Source organism: Eublepharis macularius, chromosome 1, assembly GCF_028583425.1.
Source record: "Eublepharis macularius isolate TG4126 chromosome 1, MPM_Emac_v1.0, whole genome shotgun sequence".
NCBI lineage: Eukaryota > Metazoa > Chordata > Lepidosauria > Squamata > Eublepharidae > Eublepharis > Eublepharis macularius.
Genome location: NC_072790.1, coordinates 232,966,711 through 232,988,062, shown reverse-complemented (window position 1 = coordinate 232,988,062; position 21,352 = coordinate 232,966,711). Strand labels below are relative to the sequence as shown.

The window sequence follows — 21,352 nt, the reverse complement described above, 5'->3', positions numbered from 1 at the left end:
GCCCTTCCCCTCTCAAAGATGGCGATTCCCTTCTTCCTGCCCTCCAGCCAGGGCCGCTTCTCTCCAGCCGCTCTATTGTTGTTACGCACTTCCTGTCTCCCGTCTTCCCACAGCAGATCTCGCGATGGTGTCTTTTTCTCACAGCTCCAAAGCCACAGGTATTCAAAACAATAGTCCGATTTCTTTAATAACTTCTTTAAACTTAGTCTCTTTTCTAATACAACTCCTGCCGAAGCTTCCCCTCCTTTTCACTAGTCTGTTGCAGTTTAAAAGTCTACTTTTTTTTCTCTCTGTTTTTATCAATCTGTCCCGTATCGGAAGATAGTGATCTTTACCTTCCCTTCACTTTTCTCGGGTTGTAATCGCTGTTTCGATTTCAAATTCTCCTTTCCTCCTCTTCCCCCAATCGAAGCTTGGGTATGTAGGTCTTATGCCAGCCGAATGGGCCCCAAAACTGCCGCAGAGATTGTAGCCGACCCGTCTCAGGGTGGGACCTCAAGGATCGGGAGGGGACCCGTTGTGTAGAGCCCCCCCTCGTCCGAGATCAACGCGCCCTAGGGTCTCGAGCGTTCTTTGCCTGCTCTCCGCCTGAGAGCAGTCGGCCGCGGGCTATTTTCACCCCGCCGGCCGCTTAAAACGGCAGTCCGGTCAGCTCCGCAAATGGAGCTGCGTTAGACCTCCATAAATCCCAAACCGGAAGTCTCTCGAGGTCACGCAGATATGAAGGGCTAAGTCCATGAGGGGCTTCGAATATGATAGACATGACCTTGAACTGAGTGCAGTAACTGACAAGAAGCCAACGGGGTGACTGCAAAATGGAATGACCATCTAGCTCCTGAGAGTAAATGACCTGCAGTGTTCTGTACCAGCTAGAGTCTTCAAGTTGACTTTGAAAAGAGACTTACGTAAATTGCATTACAGTAGTCTAGTCTAGATGTTATTGTGCCATTTGTAAACCACTCTGAGTGGACATTGAGTTGTCCTGAAGGGGGTTATATAAATCGAATGTTGTTGCTGGCGGCGGCGGCGGCATCATCAATCCAGGTGGCCAGATCAGCTGCGTCAAGGTTAGGAGACCATCTACCAGGCCAGTCTGAGTTGTGGGAAGGTCTTTTTTGCAGCTGCATTTACTTCTCTAGCAGCAGCACCGGATCTCGTACAGCCTCTAGCCCCTTAACTGAATGTGCCAGGATCAACAACCCTATCAAAGGTTGGAAGCACAACGCCCATCAAGATTTCTAATTTTCTAACCAGCGTCACTTCTGTCTTGTCTGGGCTCAATTTCAATTTGTTTTCAGCTAGTTAACAACAGCTGTCAAGCAGCAACTCGGTACTGCAACTGCATCACCAGGGAATTTGGATAATGAGATACAGAGCCAGGTGTCATCTGCATATTGACGGCATCTTATTCCACAGCTATGCATTATTTCTCCTCAAGGCTTTACACAGAGGTTAAATAACATGGGGGATAAGATTGTACCATGTGGAATCCCACATGATAATCCCCCCACTGAGGATCCCCAGCTGGTCTCCAACAGCATCCCTTTGAGTTGTTTGAGGAACAATTTAAACCAATTCAAGGCACACCCCTTGATACCTACTTCTGCCTCAGACTAGGAATCGGAGTAGAAGCTACACCTGCTTGCCGCTACAAAAAATCCAGAGTTTTGTGTCCACACAGCATCCAGGCCAGCTTATGCTCTTTCCAAAAAGATTACAGTAAAGTAGATTTAGGAAAGATGTCAGAAGAACTTGGGGGAAGCTGAAAAGGACACAGATGCCCCATAGTGCTGTGCGGAAGTCAGGGGAAAATCTGCTTGTATCCAAATCCCAGCCTAGAAGACTCCTATATTCACTTTATTTCATTTCAACCAATTGATGCAGGATAGAAGTCTATCACTGGCTGTTAGCCACAATACCTTAATGGAATCTCTGGATTCAAAGCAGTCAGTAGGCCCTGCTTGCAGGCTTCCCTGTAGCATCTGTCTGGACATGGTTGGATGCTGAAGTAGATGGACCCCTGATCTCATCCAGCAGAGCTCTTCTGATGTTCTTATATGCCTGAAGTGGCTTACACCGAGAACAACAAAGACGTGATAAAGCAAAGATATGTAACCCATTACCAGGAATAAAACAATAGTATTTGTAAATGTCTTATTGTATGTTTTAATTGTATATTCTTGTTGGAAGCTGCCCTGCGCCTGCTTGTGGGAAGGGTGGGATATAAGCCGAATAAATACATACATAAATAATGTGGAATAGTTGGCTCACTGTTGTTTAAGCACTTCGGCTGCACTCTGCTCTGAAGAGGCATCCACCCTCCCACTTGGGAGGGAAAGAAGTTGGAGCATGAAGAAGGAAATTTGCGGGCAGAGAATAAATGATTTTAAAAGGCATCGGAGGATTATGCAAAAATTGGGACGACATTTCTTAGGGATGGGTAGCAGAAAATGGGGACTCTTTTATGGAAATAAAGACAGGTGGAGCAGATGATCTCAGCAGCTTTTGCTTACTAAAAGGATAGCGGTTATATTTGTGCAGTGGGACCAGATTCCAGAATCCTCCTGGTTCTTGGGACATTATTTTTCAAAAACACTTTTACCGTGCCTTCTGCCGAGGTTCAAAGCAGTTTACAGCAGTAGATTAAAAAACATTTACAGTTAAAACCAAAATAAAATAACCCCCAGATCTCCCCCCCCCCCCGCTAAAAAAAAAAATGCCTGCCATTCAAACCCCCTCAAAAGCCCTTGAAGTCCTCTTGTCCAGGGAGGAAGGGCTATGAGCGTTCACTCTGCAACAAGGACTAATATATTAGGAACATGATGAAGAAATAGTTGGAAATATGATAATAATAGGCTGTAGCCAATGTGTCCCCCCCCCCGCATCTTTGAAAGGTTAAACCGTTTTTCTAGGAACTAATGATTAAGAAAGCGGAACTAATGATTGGAAATGTGTTGGCTGAACGGACCTTTATGGGGGGCACACGGTTGACTTCCTTCCATAGAGATGAGATAATAATAGACGGCCAGAAATCAACACGCTTGTGTCGTCCTCCTCGAGCGGCGTCTTGTGTGCGTTTGTGGGCGCCGCCATTTCTCTTCCCAGGGTGGAGTGATGTCGTCCAAGCCCTCGGAGGTCGGGCCTCCAGCCCCCCACAAGCCTCTGTTCGGGGACTGCTGGAGCTGCCGCCTCCTGAGCGGGCTGGGGCTGATGGCCGCCAGTGTCTGGGTCTTTATGGGGCCTCGCAGGGTCATGCGGCAGAGGATCCCGCCCAATATGTGGCACATCACCCAGATGACCTTCGCCGTGGGTAGGTGCGGGGGGCTGCGGAGGGTCAAGCGCCTCCAAGCCTGGAAGGGGCTCTCTCCACTGGGCTTGCATTTGGGTGAGAAGGTAAACGGTGCCTCTGAGCATGTGCAAGTCTACATTTTTCTCCTCATCGCACAACTCAGGCCACATTGGAACCTCCGGGTTAAATACTAAGTTTTTTAGATAGGGGAAAAACAGGAGAAGAGCCCTCGTGGGTTAGGCGCGGGGCCCCAGCGTCTTGTTTCTACTCCAGCCAAATAATTCTGGGAAACCGACAAGCTGTGTACAAGACTCTTATTATTATGTGACACCTAGTATTTGGGACAGAGGTGATCTTGGTTTCGTTATAGCTGCTGTTGGATGATTTATCCCACATGTTGCCTTGCTGTATTTGCCTGCTGCAAGGGGAGCTGTGCTCCTTCCCTACGTTGTGGTTGCAATTTCCAAATCATTCAGAGGAAGAAACACAAAATCTAGAAGATCAGATTGGCTACTGAAGCTTGCTTTCCCCCTTTGTACTGTGTGGATAGGCTTATTTTCTTGAGACACATCATGACCTGTCTTCTGCAGTCATATACCTTTCTATAACATTGCTAATGTTATGTCTCTGTAAACTTGCGTTTATGTACCCTATGGCATTGTTTATTGAAACGTCCTTGGTATTGACTGTATAAATCTCACACTATGTAATCCGCCTTGAGTCTCAGTGAGAAAGGCGGACTGTAAATTACATAAATAAATAAAAGAAACAAACATTAGTTAACATCACTGGTGTAGGCAGGATCTTGTTTTGTACCCAGCATCTGAACAATAAATGTGTGGTCAAGTAGTATATTTGCTTGCTGTGTAATCCTAAAGCCAAGGACCAGTTTGGAATTGAACTGCCCTGATTCAATATAAAGGTGCTTTCTACTGAGTCCATCCATTCTTTGCTCTGAGTGGCAGCAGCTCCTTGAAGTGGCAATGCCAAGAAGCGAAGGTGGGCCCGTCTACGTGCAGAGCAGAGGCTTTGCCAATGAGTCCCTCTTCAGGCAAATAGCAAGATCAGCCATAGTTCAAGAGAGGCTGTAAGTTTTCCTGGCTGTTGCAAGAAAATCTCCACTTAGCAGCTGTGTGGAAGGAGCTGATAAGTAGTGCCCCCCCTCCCGTTAGCTGTTCCTGAGAGCAACTTACAGAGCAGCCTACACACACTTTCTCTGCCACCCCCATCACTGTACGCTGCTAACTAATGGGATTTGCTGACAAAAACTGATTGTTCTCTCATAAATCTGTTCTGCTGGTTTTGTGCCCTGAATGGCGTGCGTCTCTTGAGGGCGATCATATCCCGCTTTCTGTGGAACTTAAGGTGGGATTCTCAGAGGTCTCTTATCCCCCTGTTGTCCCAACTCAGGCTGGCTTGTGCTGCAATATCTTCCTTCCAACCATAATTTCTTTCCATGAATATCAAGGGAGATTGGCCTGTGTCTCGAATGTTACAAAAAGCTTCCTCGCTTCTCTCCATATTGCACCAAGTTGTTAGAACTCCCTTCTTTTTCAGGCTGGCATTCAAATGGGTAACAGTAGACAAGTCCTTCCTGCATTTTTGAGGGAGTTTTGCTGTTTATGAGATGTCTTTCAGTGCTGACGTTTTGTTTTACTAGGCAATGTTTATTTTAAAAGTTGTGTGTTTTGGGGTTTTGCTACCTTGGTGGTCTTTGGATGAAAAGGTGAGGTGAAAATCATTGAACAAGTGCATTTGTCTGCCGCTAACATCTGCCCTCTGGTCTCCTAGGTCTTTTCGCTTGGGGTGCTGTAGTGATTGCAGACCCGGTTGGGAGACAGATACGAAAAGAGTGAGTGGCATCACCTTACTGTCAGGGTCACTCACGTCTCTCTATATGGCATGGCTTTAACCCACCTCCAGGTAAACTGTAAGAAGCTGGAAAGAAGAAATCCCGGAGATTAATGGCAATGGTGGCAGCGTAACCTAAGAGAAGCAGCCAGGATGGCATCTTTGTCTCAATTCAAATTGACCGTTGTGCTTTCTTGTTTCCATACACCCAAAGTTATGATGCTTGCCCCACATGGAAAGTAGAGTCTACGTTCCTCTGAATTAAAAAAAAAACCTTCCTGTACCAGAATCCAACTTTGTTCAAAATAAAACAAACTCAGTTTATGAGGCATAAACAGCATGTAGTGACTACAGATTGGGCCGGGGGAGCTAAGATTTTTAGGGGTTGTATCTTTTTTTCTCCCATGCTCCTGTTGACTCTGTACCTTCAACGGCCTCTGGATTTCCAGCTTTTAAAATGTTCTGGAACTTTCATAGGAACAGCATTGCAGACCAGGCGAGATCAGTCTTTTTCCAACAAAAACTGCGGCCAAGATGGTGGAAGCAGAACAGAAGAAACGCACCTTGGGATTAAGCAGTGAAGTGGCTAAATTTGCAGATGACACGAAATTGTTCAGGGTGGTGAAAGCCAGAGAGGATTGTGAGGCACTCGAAAGGGATCTGTCGAGGCTAGAAGAGTGGGCATCCATGTGGCAAATGAGGTTCAATGTAGCCAAGTGCAAAGTAATGCACATTGGAACCAAAAATCCAAAATATAAATACAAGTTGATGGGGTCTGAACTGGCGGAGACTGACCGAGAGAGAGATCTTGGAGTCATGATAGATAACTCACTAAAAACGTCAGCACAGTGTGTGACTGCCATAAAAAAAGCTAATGCTATGCTAGGGGTTATTAGGAAAGGGATTGAAAACAAATCAGCCGGTATCATAATGCCTCTGTATAAATCGATGGTGAGGCCTCATTTGGAGTACTGTGTACAGTTCTGGTCGCCACACCTTAAAAAAGATATCATAGCACTGGAAAAAGTACAGAGAAGGGCAACTAAAATGATTAAAGGGTTGGAACACTTTCCCTATGAGGAAAGATTGAGGCGCTTGGGGCTCTTTAGCCTGGAGAAAAAACGACTGAGGGGAGACATGATAGAGGTTTACAAGATAATGCACGGGTTAGAGAAGGTCGAGAAAGATGTGTTTTTCTCCCTTTCTCACAATACAAGAACTCGTGGGCACTCTATGAAATTATTGAGCAGTCGGGTTAGAACAGATAGAAGAAAATACTACTTTACACAAAGGGTGATAAACACATGGAATTCGTTGCCACAGGAGGTGGTGGCAGCTACAAGCATTGCCAGCTTCAAGAGGGGACTGGACAAATATATGGAGCAGAGGTCCATCAGTGGCTATTAGCCACAGGAGATAGATGGTATTCTCTTTGTGGGGAGGTGGTGCTCTGTTGTCTTGGTGCTGGAAGGAAGGCAGTGGGAGGGCTTCTGGTGTCCTGGCCTCACTGACAGTCCTTTAGATGGCACTGGATTTCTAGCCACTGTGTGTGACAGAATGTTGGACTGGATGGGCCACTGGCCTGATCCAACATGGCTTTGCTTATGTTCTTATAACTAGTCGGAGTGAGGTTGATAAAAAGGAGCATAAGCTGTGGCAAACTAGTCGGAGCACCTTCCCGTTCACTTATTGAGGTGTGGACCTGGATCAGCTCCTTCACATGTCCTGTGAGAAGCTGACGCAGCTCCACAGTGCTGGTCTCTGAATCCCGGCCTGCGGCGCAAGCAGCATTCGCTCCTGAAGCGCCTCCGCAAACTGAGGTCAAGACCCACCTGCGTGACATGATCATTCTTTCCGAAATGGTGGGCAGCATGGTTAGCATGTACAACGCGAAGCCCTTCAACCTGGTGGAAATCAAGCCTGAAATAATTAGCCATTATTTGGGTGAATTTTCCATCACTTGCAAGCGTGTGAAGCACAGCCGACCGGGGATTGGGGCCACCCACTTGTCTCGGTTCATTCCTCTGAAATAAGAGGGCCCTTGAAAGAGATTTCGTGTGTGTAAATAACAATGTTTCTTAATAGCAAAAAACAACAACCCCAGCCTTGCAGACCAGGCCAAAGGCCCATATAGTAAAGCATAAAGTTTTCTCATAGTGCTGTCGAGCAGAAAAGCAACGCTTCCCCCTCCCAATATTATTTAGCAGTAGAATGCCTCTGAAGGTGGATGCTGTATTTCAGGGGTCTGCAACCTGTGGCTGTGTACAGAACCAAATATGGCTCTTTAAAAACAAATCTTAAAAAGGTACAGTGAAGCAGCAGGTAGGATGTTAGAATAACCAGTCTGTGAAAGGAATGGAAGGCAAAGGTTTTTATGGGCCTGAAGGGCTTCTTGGAGGCGCTTGCAGAAAAAAAAATAGTCCGAGTGTAAACCATTTGCGGATTTGTGGCAGATTGAAACATGTGCCTAGGGTGCACCGATATGTATTCATTACTGGTAAGAGCTCATGTATGCCATTGTCTTATAAAGGACTCACAACAACAAGAAGTAATTATATATTAGTAATTCTATTTATCTATAAAATTATGCCAATAGTATTCATGTATTAGCTCTATGTGGATCTCTCTCTTTTATAATTTACTTCATTTGTATCCTACATTTGTCCCCGAAGAGGACCCAAGATGGCTTACATAATTCCCCTTTCCATTTTATCCTCACAACCAGCCTGTGAGGTAGGTTAGGCTGTGTGTGTGTAACTGGCCCAAGTTCACCCAGTGAGCTTCCATGACCGGAGGGGGTGGGATTCAGACTTAGTTATCCCAGATCCTAGTCCCAACACGCTAATCCCTATACCACGCCCACTCTCTAAGTGTTCAGCCCTCTGATTGTACAACGTTGTAGAGTCCTCCTAGTCTATTTAGTGATCATATGACCAAATACACGACAGCCCAGCCTCATGAATCTACCCTCATTTTAAAGTAATCTAAATTGGAGTCCCTCTGAACAGTGAATTCCATAGGTTATGCAGTGCTTGGCAAATCTGTCCTTGAGTCGGCTACCACACAGTTGCCCTGGATAACCCTAAACTGCAGAAACACTCGAACTTACTGTAAAGGCTAGATTATCACATTTTACAGCTATTTAGGATACCAGATTCAGCTACACAGTACAAGGGGAGGGAAAGAAGGGAAGAGAACAGTATCTCCTGCTCCTCCAAATGAGAGAAGCACTAATCTCATGAAAAGCTAGCGGAGGTGCCCTCCTATTTTAATTCACATTCCCCAATATTCACTGTTGTTAGTCACACAATTATAGTACGGCTGTTTGCAGTCTGTATAGCAATCGAGTCATCAGTTCCTTTGGTGCGGATTGAAGTGCTCCTCTTTTCTATATGTTGTTTATTTGTGGGGCTAGGATAGAGCAGTATCCCAGGATACCAAATTATGGTGCAGCTCCTGCCCAACCGCCACTTTGCAGGAAGGCACAGAGAAGACTGTGGACCCAATGACACCCCCTCACAATAACAGCCTGTAGCGGATAGACCTTCTTTGGAGGTTTTTAAGCAGAGGCTAGATGGCCATCTGACAGCAATGCTGATTCTGTGAACCCAGACGGATCATGAGAGGGAGGGCAGGAAGGGCGGCATCAGTGCTTAGTTCTCGTGGCCCCTTCTAACATGCCCTAGGCAAGGCCAATTGCCACCTTGAGGTCAGGTTGCAATTTTCCCCAGGCCAGTTTGGGTAGAGATCCTGATGCTGTTTTGCCATCTTCTGGACATGGTGCAGGGGTTCCTGGGTGTGTGTGTCGGGGGAGGTAATTGTGAATTTCCTGCATTGTGCAGGAGGTTGGACTAGATGACCCTGGAGGTCCCTTCCAACCCTCTGATTCTGTGAGTAGACAGTAATGACCTTGGTGTACTGATGGTCTGATTGACTGTAAGGCAGCTTCAAGTGTACAAGTATGACAGGCAGAACCAAGATTTTTTAAAATACTGCCCCTTCCAGTAGGGACCATCTTCCAGAAAACGTGTACACCCAGACAGACCATGTGAACACTAGCTCCACTATCTCAAAAGGGTCTGCCAAGCCCCGACTCTGCAGGTAAAAGAACAGCCACAGCAAAAAGCAGGAGAGAGAAGAGGTTTTATTCATGGGCAGCCCGAGTGGGCAGCCAAGTTGCAACGCTGCCCCTCCCCACTGGAAGGTCAAACCCCTGAACCACCCTTCCTGCTTCCACGCATCATCGTTGATTCTGTATCCCAGCCAGAGTGAGGTCACTGCTTTAGGAGTCTCTGTGGCCAGAGCTTGTTGGACAATGGGGGGGGGGCTGAGGGGCAGCACCCAGAGGCGAAGCACAAGGGGAGATTCACCTCCAGCAGCTGCAAAGAAAGGAGGGCTGAGACCACAGTGGAGAGCGCAAAGAGGGTCTTCTCTTCAGCTGTTCCCCTTCTTGGCCACAATCAGCACAGCTGAAGGCACCAGACCTGCAGTAAGGAAAAAGAGAAGGGGGAGCTTAGCAAGAACTCGGGGCAAGGACAGAGGGAGATATTAGGAGCTGCTCATCGGCAAGCCAGACCCTGGAACAGCCTGATGGAGGCCACGCAGGAGGTTAGGATCTCCAGATTCCTGCCTAACAGATAATTTTTACCAACACAGAGTCAGCTGCAGTTTATGCCAAGCTAAGCTCACATTGGCATTAGATCAACTTTGTATTATGTGACATGACGGGCTGACGTAAAACAGAAGCAAAGACTAGAATTCTCCCGCACGCACTGGGCTGCCCTCTCCACCTAGAAGAGCAGAAGCTGACAAGGGGTTCAATGGAAGAACAGCTGAGAAGACTTGGTGGGTAACTTCCCTATGTGTGAAACATCCAAACGTAACTTTATACTTCCACTTTTGGGTTTCGAAGTATTTCCAGCAAACGCCCTCTTGTTATTCCCAAGGACAGCTTTGGATACTGCTAGCAGGTGATGTGATTCTGCATGTAGCCACTTAGATTGGTAGGGGAGGCTGGAAATCTTCAAGTAAAGACTCAAAGGTCATCTTTCAGGGACCTCTGGCTTTGGATTTCCTGTACAGAAAAAGGGTTTGATGGCCTATACGCTCCTTCCAATTTTATGGTTGTGTGATCCACCAGTCCAATATAACAACATTCGATTTATATACCGCCCTTTAGGACAACTTAATGCCCACTCAGAGCAGTTTACAAAGGATGCCATTATTATCCCCACAACAAAACACCCTGTGAGGTGGGTGGGGCTGAGAGAGCTCCAGAGAACTGTGACTAGCCCAATATGAGACTCATACCCAACTTCTGGAGTTGCCAGAGCCAAGTCTAGGTCATACATCCATACCTGACTTACTTAAGACACATAACAAAAGATCTGAGCCTTTAAAACAACCTCCCTAACCCAGCCAGTTAACACAGCAAGCATCAGATGTGGTGGAGAATTATTGGGAGCAGAAGAACTTCTCTCATTTAGCTACCTGTCATATTTTCTGTACAAACATGGAGGAATCAAACTCCTTTTTGAAGGGGATTTGCAGTCTGGTGAGATGCAGAGAACAGGCCTACGGGGAAACGAGACCTGGTGGGTTAGAACAAGGAACGATCCAACAGTCGGCGCTCTCAAAGAAAGACTCGAGGTGGAGGCCAGACTTCTATGATCTTAGGTGTAGTGTGCCAAACGTGCTGTTCCAACAGGCGCTACTGCTCCTCGGGAGAAACTGCACCTCCTGTTATAGTCAAGACCTACTGAAACCCAAGTCCCTGGAGAAGTGAGAAAGGGACCCAGCGAGCCACTGCAGCAGTCCCAAACTCACCCAACTCCTGCAAGGGCTTCTCCATGTCTTCCTCAGTGAAGACACGCCGGGGGAAGCTCGTGAGGAGGTTGAAAGGCTCTTCGCCACCATCCTGACGGTTCAGCTCCACGTACAGTCGGACAGCTGCTAGTTGCTCTTTGGCTCTGAAGGTCTGTGTGAGTGACGTCCCATCCAACAGCCTCACCTGTCAAAGAAGAGGTTGATCCAACTGAGGGGCTTTCATGGGCCAGGGGGGAAAGGGGGAGAGGCTTTCAGAACGTGTCAATGTTGTTGAGCAAAGTTCAGCAAATCTATCAACCGACTGTGACTGAGAGTCTCTCTACATGAGATGCCTCAGCGCATATTTGTTAAGTGTAGGGAGATGCAGTGTTAGCAGGGAAGCATAGTTTTAAAAGATACAGAGAGCACTCCTCAGAGGGTTTTGTTAATTTCATTTTTGCCTCCCAGAAGGCTGTGTCAATTTCACCTCTCCAGTCTAAAACTGTGTGGAATCACAACTGGAGAGCAGCAAGGAATGGAAATGGGCTGGAGCTGTCTTCCAGAGCCGGGCTCGGACCTGGAGAGGTTAAAACAGGCAGAAGTTTCCCTTTTGGCATTTCACAGCCCCTTCACACAGCTCCAGTGTATAGCAAAGCCTTTGCCCTGCCGCTGGCTCTGTCTTTTTAAACTACCCTTCCCGCTACCATTGCATCTCCCGACACATATTCTTCACGTCAGATGTCCTGTGCAGAGAGACTCTAATATAGAAGGAAAAGGGAGAAACAGAGTAAGGGAGGGGGGGGGCTGTTCTCCAATCAATCGATAGCCTAAGCAAACAAAACAGCTTCCATTTGGCTCCTCAAACGACATAAACTCCAAGTGTGCCAGGCAAATATCCATGGAGAAAGAGCTCCGAAGTCCAGCTGCCACTGCAATAGAGGCCCCGCCTCCAGCAAGCAGCTACGCACCTGGAAGGGAGTCATACACCAAGCTGGCCTTCTGCGAAGGATCTTGGGCTGGATCCAGACTAACTGGCAATTTCCATGGACTTCCTCTTCCCACTGCAGAACACCCCCCCCCCGTTATTCCTCAGAGCCCCCCATCCCCCACGAGCGGCATTTTGTGGAGATCGTGGGGTGCAGTGGGAGGTGGCAGGCAGGGAAGTTAGAAAATTTAGGTAAGATTTAAAAATGTGGTTCAGAGCCAATCCCATCGGTGGTACTTTGCGATCTCTCATCAAGAATACTTATCTGCTGCTTTCCCAGTTCTGCTCAACGTCGACTGCACTAGGGTTGGATCCCGCAGGCCACTTTCCCGAGCGCTGCCCTTCACAGCAGGGATCTGCGGGATTCAACCTGTAGCAGGCTCTCATACATTCTCTCTCCGTAACTTCTACAACCACCCTGCCAGGTAGGCCTGCATCTTCATCCCTACACTGCTGTAAGTGGTGGGGTGGCAGCCCAAGGTGGCCTGCCTTATAGCATTCATGGCACAGCAGAGACCTGAACCAGGGCTTACCCTGTCCCTCCATAATCAGGATCGTTCTTAGGGGCTGCTTGAAACACCCAGGGGGACTGGGTTGATGCAGTCATATGCCAAGTCAGACTGCTGACTCATTTAGCTCGGCACAGTCTCCTTTGACAGGCAGCGGCTCCAACACGTGCGATCTTTTGAACTGGAGACACCAGGAACTGAACCCAGGACCTTCTGCATGCAGAACAGGCGCTCTTCTTCTGAGCTGTGGTTCAGTCTCAGACCAAACAAGAGAAGCAACATCCCATGCAATCAGATCTGCACTTGCTCACCGCTGGAATGCGCTACACTCGCGGCTGCTGTGCTCCTTGGAAACTAACTGCAGAGTCAACAACGGAAGCACCAGAGCGAGAGCTTGCAGCGCTATCCCGGCCTACTTTGGCTGTTGCCAGGAACAACACAGCCTGGAGCCAATTCCAGCTCCAGATTTATTATCTTATTCGCCACTCTCGGTCCTTCTGTCTTTGGTTTACTGCTCTCAATGTAATTCACTTACTGTGGCTGTTTCATAAGGATCACAGGTTGGAAGCCACTGTGGGAGCCTACCTTGACTGAAAAGCAGCATACACACAGAGCATAACATACACATATACATTTTTAACCAGGCAGGACTGCAAACGGCAAAGCTCAGCCTCTCCATCACCACCTTGACAAGAGCGTTTGTCTTTAGCAGAGCCCGCCCTGTACAAGAAAATCACCAGAGGCCTTCCACCCTGCTCACCCACCCACCCGTCCCAATCCATTACCTGTATCCTGCACTGATCATACTCTCGCTTCACAGGGGGCTCCTGGCTAGGTGAGGAGGGAACCAGCGTGGGGGCGACTGGCTCAGGTGGGTTGGAGGCTTGGGAAGAGCTGCTGCAGCCACCGCCAAACTGGAGAAAAGAGAAAAGCAAAAGGATTCACTCTGCACTGCGCTGCTGGGCCAGATCCGCTCTTGAGGGACAGAAGCCTCTGTGTGGAAAGGGGCCCTGCAGGGCATTTCTGTTGCGTCGCTCTAAGCACAGCAGACCAGCCAAGAAGCCATCAGTGCTCAGGGTCTGTGTTCGTCTTGTCAGGCCTAGTTTGACACCATCGGCAATGCAAGCTGCTGCTCCAGGTAACGTTATTTCTCGAGTGCCAATGAGTCCATTTTGGACTGCCTGTTGGAGCCCCTTTCTCCAGTGAAGACTTTCGGTCCATGAGCCAAGGGCATCTGCCACTGGAAGACTGACGCAGCCCCAAGGATGCAGCACAGCCTCCTGGTGTGACTTTCAGGAGGGATGACAACGCATTTTTAAAAAGAAGATACCATCTCAAGCTCAGATAGGGGCACCTCCCTTGCAGTTAAGGTAAAGCCAAAGTTAAGAGGAGTCTCTGCTTGCGACTCAGTTTCCTTTGAGCATCCCTTCACTGTCAGTTCTAGCTGCCCATCATTTTGTGGTGCTTACTGGAAGTTCTCTTCACCGTTCTCTTTTGGAAAGGGAAACTTGGCCCTGTCTAAAAAGGTGATGAAGGCAGAGAATGACAGGGGGAAATGGAAGCTCTCTCCTTCCCTTCCTCTGCAGCCCACCAGCTGGGAGGTTACACCCCACTTACCACTCTCTTTTCCACCCCTATGTCAGGGCTCTGTGGATCCTTCCTCCTGTCAGGGATTTGAGCAGATCCCCGTGATACCTGACCATATCACGGTCAGAGACCATGTGGGAGCCTAGGAGGATAATGCAGACTGAGGACAGCCCACTTCCACAGAAGGAATTTGGCCAAGTTCTGACACACCATGAGATTTGGGGTATCTGTTACAGCTATTAGCAGCTGATCTCATGGAGCGTCTGACAGAACTGCTGAGGTGCAATCCCTGGGCAAGGAGCATCTTAGGTTCTGTTTTTGCAATGCTGACAAGTTATTGGGAGGGTGTGGGGGAGGATCCCAGGACCCTCCAGGATTGACAAATTGGTCCATCCAGACACTGCAAAGAACATTGTCACACGACACTGGAAATTGGAGGCTGCAGCACTTCCTCGGGAGGAAGTCTACGTGCCAGCAGGTGCCTCGGCTGCTCTTTGAACAGCAGGCTGCAGCACTGGCCTGCAAGTGAACGTGGTGCCACTGGGCTTCTTGCACTGTGAGTGCTTACAAAGCAGCACCCAAACAAAGGAAGAGTGCCGGGACAAACAGAAAGGCGCTCAACGAAAGATGCTGAATCCAAAGGTCATTTTCCACTGATGCAGCTCACAGCTTCAAGGGAAAATGGGGGTTGGCTAATTTCTGACATGCTGTACCTTGCAGGGGGAGGGGAATCAGCAGAAACTGCCCTTCCTCCTGCAAGTGAGAAATGACCTTTGAACCCAAGCCTGTGTGTCACACACTCTGCAACCCATACAGCTACAGAGACTCCGATCTCCTTGTCCCACTGAAGAACAGCACCTCCCTGTGCAAACCCACCTTCTTGGCTCTCTCGGCCTTGTCTCGTTCAATCTTCTCTCGCACCCGCTGCCTGGGAAAAAGAGAACAATGGGCAGAGAAGTACGTAGAGCTAGAAATCAGTTTGCTCCTTTCCGTGGGTCCTGACAGCACACACACACACAACCACACTAAGCGGCCTTTACTGAATGAGACCCTTGGTCCCTCAAGGTCAGTACTGGCTACTGAGATTGGCGGCAGCTCTCCAAGGACTCAGGCATTTCACATCATCTACTCCTTGGTCATTTCTAGCTGGAGATGTCAGGGATTGAACCCAGCACCTTCCAATGCCAATCAGATGCTCTGCCACTGAGCCACGGCCCCTCTGCCCCCTTTCACTGGGAAGCCTTTCCTGTCCTTCCCCCACGGGACTCTCACTTGGCCAGCTTCTCTTCCATCTTCTCCTTGCGCCTCTCTTCTGCCAGCTTCTTCATCTCATCCTCTTGCAGCTTCTGGCGGATGAGGGAGAGCTCTTGGCCCTGCTTCCGGCGCTGCTTCTCCCGCTCAATGCTCTCTCGTTTCTCCCGCTCCTCTCGCTCCCGCTGCTTCTGAGAGATCAGCTCCATCATCCTGAACAGACAGCAGCGGGGCAAGGAGGGTCACGATGCTCCTTCGCAGGCCTGGGCTTCCCCAGAACCCCTGCCGTTTCCCAAAAGAATATACACAAAGCACTACAGATCTTTGAAACGTGCCCTAAAGAGCTATTGGCATCTTGTGTGGCCATTTTACGAGGATGTGTTGCTAGACAGTCCCAGGATCTTGTGTTTGGGGCAAGGGGCAACTTCACATGAACATACATGAAGCTGGCTTGTACTGAATAAAACCATCCTACTATATAAAAGGCGACCTGTATTGGCGACAACTCACATTTTATCCTGGCGCCTGCGCCAGGCCTCTGAGTGGCCACCACCACAGGAAGGTCTGGCCCACCAGCTTGGAGGAGGCTGCCGCCACCATGGGAAGGCTTGGTGAGCCAGCCCAGCCCAGAGGAGGCCACTGCCGCGGGAAGGCCTGGTGCAAGCGGCCTAGCGCAGAGGAGGCCATTTTCAAGAGCGGGAGCACTGCCGGGGCAGCATGACGGCCCCAGGAGTGCTCCTGTACTTCATAGCGGGCCAATTTTGGCCCCAGGCGGCTCTGATTCAGCCTTATATGGGCCGAAATTGGCCCACTGTGGAGCGCAGGAATGCTGCTAGGGCAGCATGATGGCCCCTGGAGCGCTCCTGTGTTCTACAGCGGGCCAATTTCGGCCCCAAATGGGCCAAAATAGTCCAGCTGTGCAGCCCTGCAACAGGCTTCTCCAGAGGGCCGTGGGGACTTGGGAGGGCTGCACCGCTAGGTGGCATGGCACTCTCAAAACCACACAGTGGGGCAGCGGGGCCCTCACAAGGCCCCACTAGAGCCCGTTGTATTGTTAAACACAATGGGCTTTGTTGCTAGTTGATCCATATTGTATACTCAGTTGATCAGTATTGTATACTCAGGCAAGCAGGGGTTCTCCAGGGTTGCAGGCACATCACCTATTATCTGGACCGTTCGTTACCTAGAAATTCCAGGGACTGAACCTTGGACTTCTGCATACCAAGCAGAACCTTGGCTCCACCCCGTAACGTCCAGGGATGCTTCCATGTTAGAGAGCTACTTTATAGAGAGTCAGGCCATTGGTCCATCTAGTTTAGTATTGTTCCCTCTGGTGATGTTCTCCAGGGTCACGGGAAAGACCCTTTTCTGCCTGCTTGAGATCCTTCTATGCAGCAAGAAAGTGCCCTGCACACCCGAGCACCTGAAATTGCCTTGTGATGCAACAGCGCCATTGTTATATTGAGTCTGGTACTCTCTTCTCTGCTTGGCAGCAGCTCTCTAAAATATTAGGCAGAGGCCCTTCCTAGCCTTGAGATGCTGGTGACTGAACCCGGGACCATAACCATGCACAGCAGATGCCCTTACTCAAACGCCACAGGGGTTGCTGCATAAGATCAGTTGCAGAGGGGGAGGCTTCTGAATAGCTCTCCTCACTTATACCAAAGGGGGGGGGAACCATGTACATCCTGTTAACTACACTATAATATATAAGGGTTCAGAACGCTGCTTGTGACATTTAGATTACCGTGCCACAAAACTATTTATATTAGCGTTACACACATGCCTGTGTGCACGCAAACACAAACACACACACAATCTGGATGATTACCTTTTCGTCTGCTCCCGTTTCTCTTCTTCACTCAAGGTATGCCGGTTGTCCACCTCAGCTAACTCCTCTAACGTGGGCTCTATGGGGAGAAGAGTCTCCTATTACCCTCCAACCCACTGAGTGTTTGAGATGGGAGGGAGGGACCAGAGAACTATACGTAGTACGTTTTTTTAGGATTAACCTGACCTGAGACGATAAGGGAGAAGAGAGAATTCAAAAGCAATAGTAGAAACACGATGGCTTTGTGGGGGTTGGCATAGTATTCTCTTCCTCCTGCAAAATCCGGTGAGAGCCTGCATTTATTTTAACAGGCAGAAAGCTCCCAAGATCCACCTGTAGTAGTGAAAGCCTGGATTTAAGAATCCTGAGCATCGTGCTGCCATCTCAAAATGACTGTGGCCAATGCCACAAGAGTTCCTCGTAAACTGAGCATCGGGTCTTCCTTAGCCAGCTTGGAGATTTGTTCTTTGACATCATTTGGAGTTAATTTCAGCCATATGAGCATGGAGACATACAGTCATTTTTAATTTGCTTCAAATCTAGAAGTGTTGCATTTACAAAAGTGCGATATAATAATATGTGAGAAAACTAATTTACAATTGTACAGATGTTTTAAGAAAACATCCAATTGTACAATCAACATTTTCTGGTTGCCCAGTTCTAAAGTCACTGGAAGAAATGCCCATGATAGCCTTGAAAGAGCAACCATGAATGGTAAGTCAAATTTACTTCCTTTGCATACAAGGAGATACTGGCAAGAACCAGGGTAAAGGCGATTCTCTGCTAACGTTACCACGTACCAGTCTTCCCACCTCACCACATCCAGATTTGCTCTGACCTGTTCCACCTTGTACTGCCTCAGGCGTCCTTCCCTCGGGAGGCTCCTCCGTGCTCGGCACATGGCCCTGGGGAGGTACATATGGATCGTCTAGGTCAGGGTCATTCTCATGTTCCATTAGCCTGGAGGGAAAAGAGGCGCACTGGTCAGAAGGGGGGAGCTGGGGAAGGAGTCTGCAATACAGGAAAAACTACACACAGATAACACTCACCAATCCATCGCTGGTTCAATGCCCTGGTTTCCTGTCAGGGCCAGTGCCTTCTCTCTGAAAAAGAGACAGCAAACCCCATTTGAACTGAGGTTTTCGACTCCCTTGAGAAAAGCTGGTAATGTATTTATTTTTTATTAAAACATTTATAGCCCACCTTTCCACATTGTTCAAGGCAGCTTATAATAATGGTTAATTTTTCCCCCAAATGAAAACCAAGATAAAAATAACAGACCCCCAAATCTCTCCCTCCCTCCTTCTCTTAAAAGATGCCTGCCATTCACAGCCCTGCGCAATCCTACCCCACTTCCCCACCTTTCCAGTAACAAATGTGGAAAGCAGTCAGTACCCTGAAGCAGTAACATGCCCATTAAAATGTCTTGGACCCCCCCCCCCACTCCCATTTCCATTACTGCTTTCTGCAGATCCAGTTGTGTGCTAAAGCACAGTCTGAGAGCAGGGAAGAGTTCTTGCACATTCTTTTCCACGTGCCTTGCCAAGTTAAGCTTTGGACGCTGCGCTTCACTTCCAGCCCTCCAGGGTCTGGAAGCATTGCCGGAAGAGCTGGCTTTCCTCTGTCTTTTTTCCCTGTTAATGTTTTTATTTAATCTATCAAATTTGTATCCCACCCTTCGCATGGATAGAGACGTACGCTCTGTTCTGGGGGAAGCCCATCTCGATGAGACTCTCCAGGGCCGTGCACTCCATCATGACCTGCTACACCAAACTCTGCAAAAGAAAACAGCAGAAACCTGGGGTTGACGGCAGGTCTCCGCTGCAGACTGCTGTCCACCTCTCCTTTGTTCCGCTTCCAAAAGAAGCACTATTTTACAAAAAGTTTTCCTCCTCCTCCCATCATACTAGAACTCAGGGGCACTCAATGAGGTCAATTAGCAGAAGATTAAGGACAGACAAAAAGAAGTATTCTTCACACAAAAAAAAAGACTGACAAGTAGAATTTGGTGCCACAGAATGGAGCTTAGTTGGTTTTAAAAGGCCAGAAACAAATTCAAGGATAGATCCACTGATGCTGTTAGCCACAAGTAAATGAAACCTAAATAAAGAGCCAGTGTGCTGAAGCAAGTGTTCGACTAGAATCTGGGAGACCCAGGTTCGAATCCCTGTTCTGCTGTGGAAGCTTGCTGTGGGGGACCTTGGACTAATCACACACTCTTAGCCTAACCTACCTCATGGGGCTGTTGTGAGCATAAAACAGAAGAGAGGAGAACAACGTAAGCAACTTCGGATAACCATTGGGAGGAGAATATCAGGGTATAAATGAAGTAAATAAATAAAAAATAATAAAGCCTTCATATTCAGAGGCAGTAACTCTCTGAATACCAATACTAGGGGATGGGGTTGGGCAACCAAAAATGGGAGGGTTTGACCTCCAGGCCACTGAGTCAAACAAGATGCAGGGCTAGACAGACCATTGGGTAAGTCACTTCTCTCAGCCTCAGCTTCCCAGCAGTATTGTGGGGATAATAATAACATGGACCTTGTTCACTGCTCTGAGGGGGGTGCTCTTCTGTCCAGAACAGCAGTATATAAGCTTAGGTATTTGATGATGATGATGATGATGATGATGATGGACGGGCCCAACGTTTACAAATCCAACTCTTCATACAAACACACGAAGCTGCATAAAACTGAGTCTAGCCCTCAGTCTGTCAAGGTTAGTCTAGCCTTCTCCAACCAGCAGCAGAGTTCTTTCACCTCACCTACTACCTGATCCCTTTAACTGAAGATTCGGGGGGGGGGGGGGGTTTGAAGCTGGTTCCCTTCCCTGTGAAAAGCCAAGGCTCTGCCACTCAGCCATGACCCCTCCCCGTGGAGAAATCTGATTTTGCTCACAGAGAAGTGCCAGCTCACTCCTTAATTTCCAAGGACGTCCAGTTCCACCCCCAAGAGATCAACCCCCAAACAACCTCCGCCCATAGTGGGTCCAACTGTCACCCTCTGGGATGAGGCCAACTGCCTGCAGATCCCCCCACCACAGCTTCCCCACGCAGCCTAATACAAATAGAGCCCCCCCCCCCAGGTCTTAAGCAAGCGACCTGACAAGGGGAGGGGCTGAAGGGAGGGGTCCCAGGGGGCTCCTCCCCCTTCCACAGGACCCTGCCCCCAGGAAACGAAGGAGCGGGCAGGCTTGGTCACGTGGGGCAGGCCCCCTCCCACCCTTCCCGTGGCCGGTGGGGGGGGGAGAGAGAAGGGCGCTCCTCACCACTCCGGCTCGGCTCCAAAGACCCCCTCCCAGAGGCGGCGGCAGCAGCACCGGAAGCGACGGTCCTGTCGCGCGGCCGCTGTTTGGGTCACCTGAGGAGGTTGCCGGAAGGAACGGCGGTGGCCGTCGAGGGACAAAATGCTTTGAGAGTAGAGGCATGAGAGCTTCGCCTTAAAGGGGCAAGAACGAACCTCCTCTCTCCTGCTGTTCGACCGTAGCCATTCATTCATCGCTCCCCTGATCCGGTATCTGAAGAAGGGAGCTCTGACTCTGGAAATCTTATATCCTAAAAATGTTGTTGGTTTCTAAGGTGCCACGGGAATCAAATCCTGCTTCCCCTGATTTGTTTGGGCTGAATTTGCCAACAGGCCAGGGGACGTGCCCTTTGGTTGCCAATCTCCCGGCAGTAGCTGGCGACCCGGAATTACAACTGATTTCCAGGCAACACAGATCAGTTCTCCTGGAGAAAATGGCTGCTGTGAAGGGTGGACTCTAATGGCATTATACCCCACTGAGGTCCATCCGCTCCCCAAACCCAGCTTCTCCAGGCTCCACACCCCAAATCTCCAGGAATTTCCCCACCCAAAGCTGGCAACCGTTTTAGCAAAAGAGAATGATTTGAACGTGCAGAAGGACTCATTTCTCAGCCAGCAGCCAGATCCTGCACATATGGAATTGAGGGAAAGAAAAGGGGACAAAGCTTTAGGGTCTGTGGGCAAGAATTCTAGTCTGGTGCACAATCTTTATATTTTGCAATCCTAGTCCTGTTGAATTGCTTATTAGATGTCTCATCCTATTGATTGCATTGACATATCTGCCTTGAGACTCAATGAGAAAGGCAGATTATAAAGTAGTAGTGGCAAATGCCAGTTGTCCCTATTCATCAGGGGCAATCCTGGGCCGAATCCACACTACTCACCTTCATCCGGAACGGGGTGCGATGTCGTGAAAAAAACACGGAAGATAGAGTTTTG

The 21,352-nt window shown here is 48.8% G+C and overlaps 2 protein-coding genes across 3 annotated transcripts; one reads left to right on the top strand and one right to left on the bottom strand.

Moving 5' to 3' along the window:
• Window positions 1-3,001: 3,001 nt before the first annotated feature.
• Window positions 3,002-5,480, top strand: DMAC1 (distal membrane arm assembly component 1). Its single transcript, XM_055002065.1, has 2 exons — window positions 3,002-3,310; window positions 5,081-5,480. The coding sequence occupies exons 1-2, from the start codon at window positions 3,115-3,117 to the stop codon at window positions 5,143-5,145; spliced, it is 261 nt and encodes an 86-aa protein (XP_054858040.1). The 5' UTR covers window positions 3,002-3,114; the 3' UTR covers window positions 5,146-5,480.
• A 3,786-nt stretch (window positions 5,481-9,266) lies between these two features.
• Window positions 9,267-20,470, bottom strand: UBXN1 (UBX domain protein 1). Of its 2 annotated transcripts, none has more exons than XM_054996925.1 (10): window positions 20,379-20,470; window positions 18,807-18,883; window positions 18,158-18,211; window positions 17,947-18,068; window positions 17,109-17,187; window positions 15,299-15,490; window positions 14,903-14,954; window positions 13,225-13,353; window positions 10,967-11,150; window positions 9,267-9,624 (listed from the first exon to the last, which is right to left on the bottom strand). In XM_054996925.1, the coding sequence occupies exons 2-10, from the start codon at window positions 18,863-18,865 to the stop codon at window positions 9,575-9,577; spliced, it is 921 nt and encodes a 306-aa protein (XP_054852900.1). In that variant the 5' UTR covers window positions 18,866-18,883; window positions 20,379-20,470; the 3' UTR covers window positions 9,267-9,574. The 2 variants fall into 2 exon arrangements, with proteins under 2 accessions (XP_054852900.1, XP_054852908.1); XM_054996933.1 differs by lacking the exon at window positions 20,379-20,470 and adding an exon at window positions 19,653-19,735.
• Window positions 20,471-21,352: the final 882 nt, after the last annotated feature.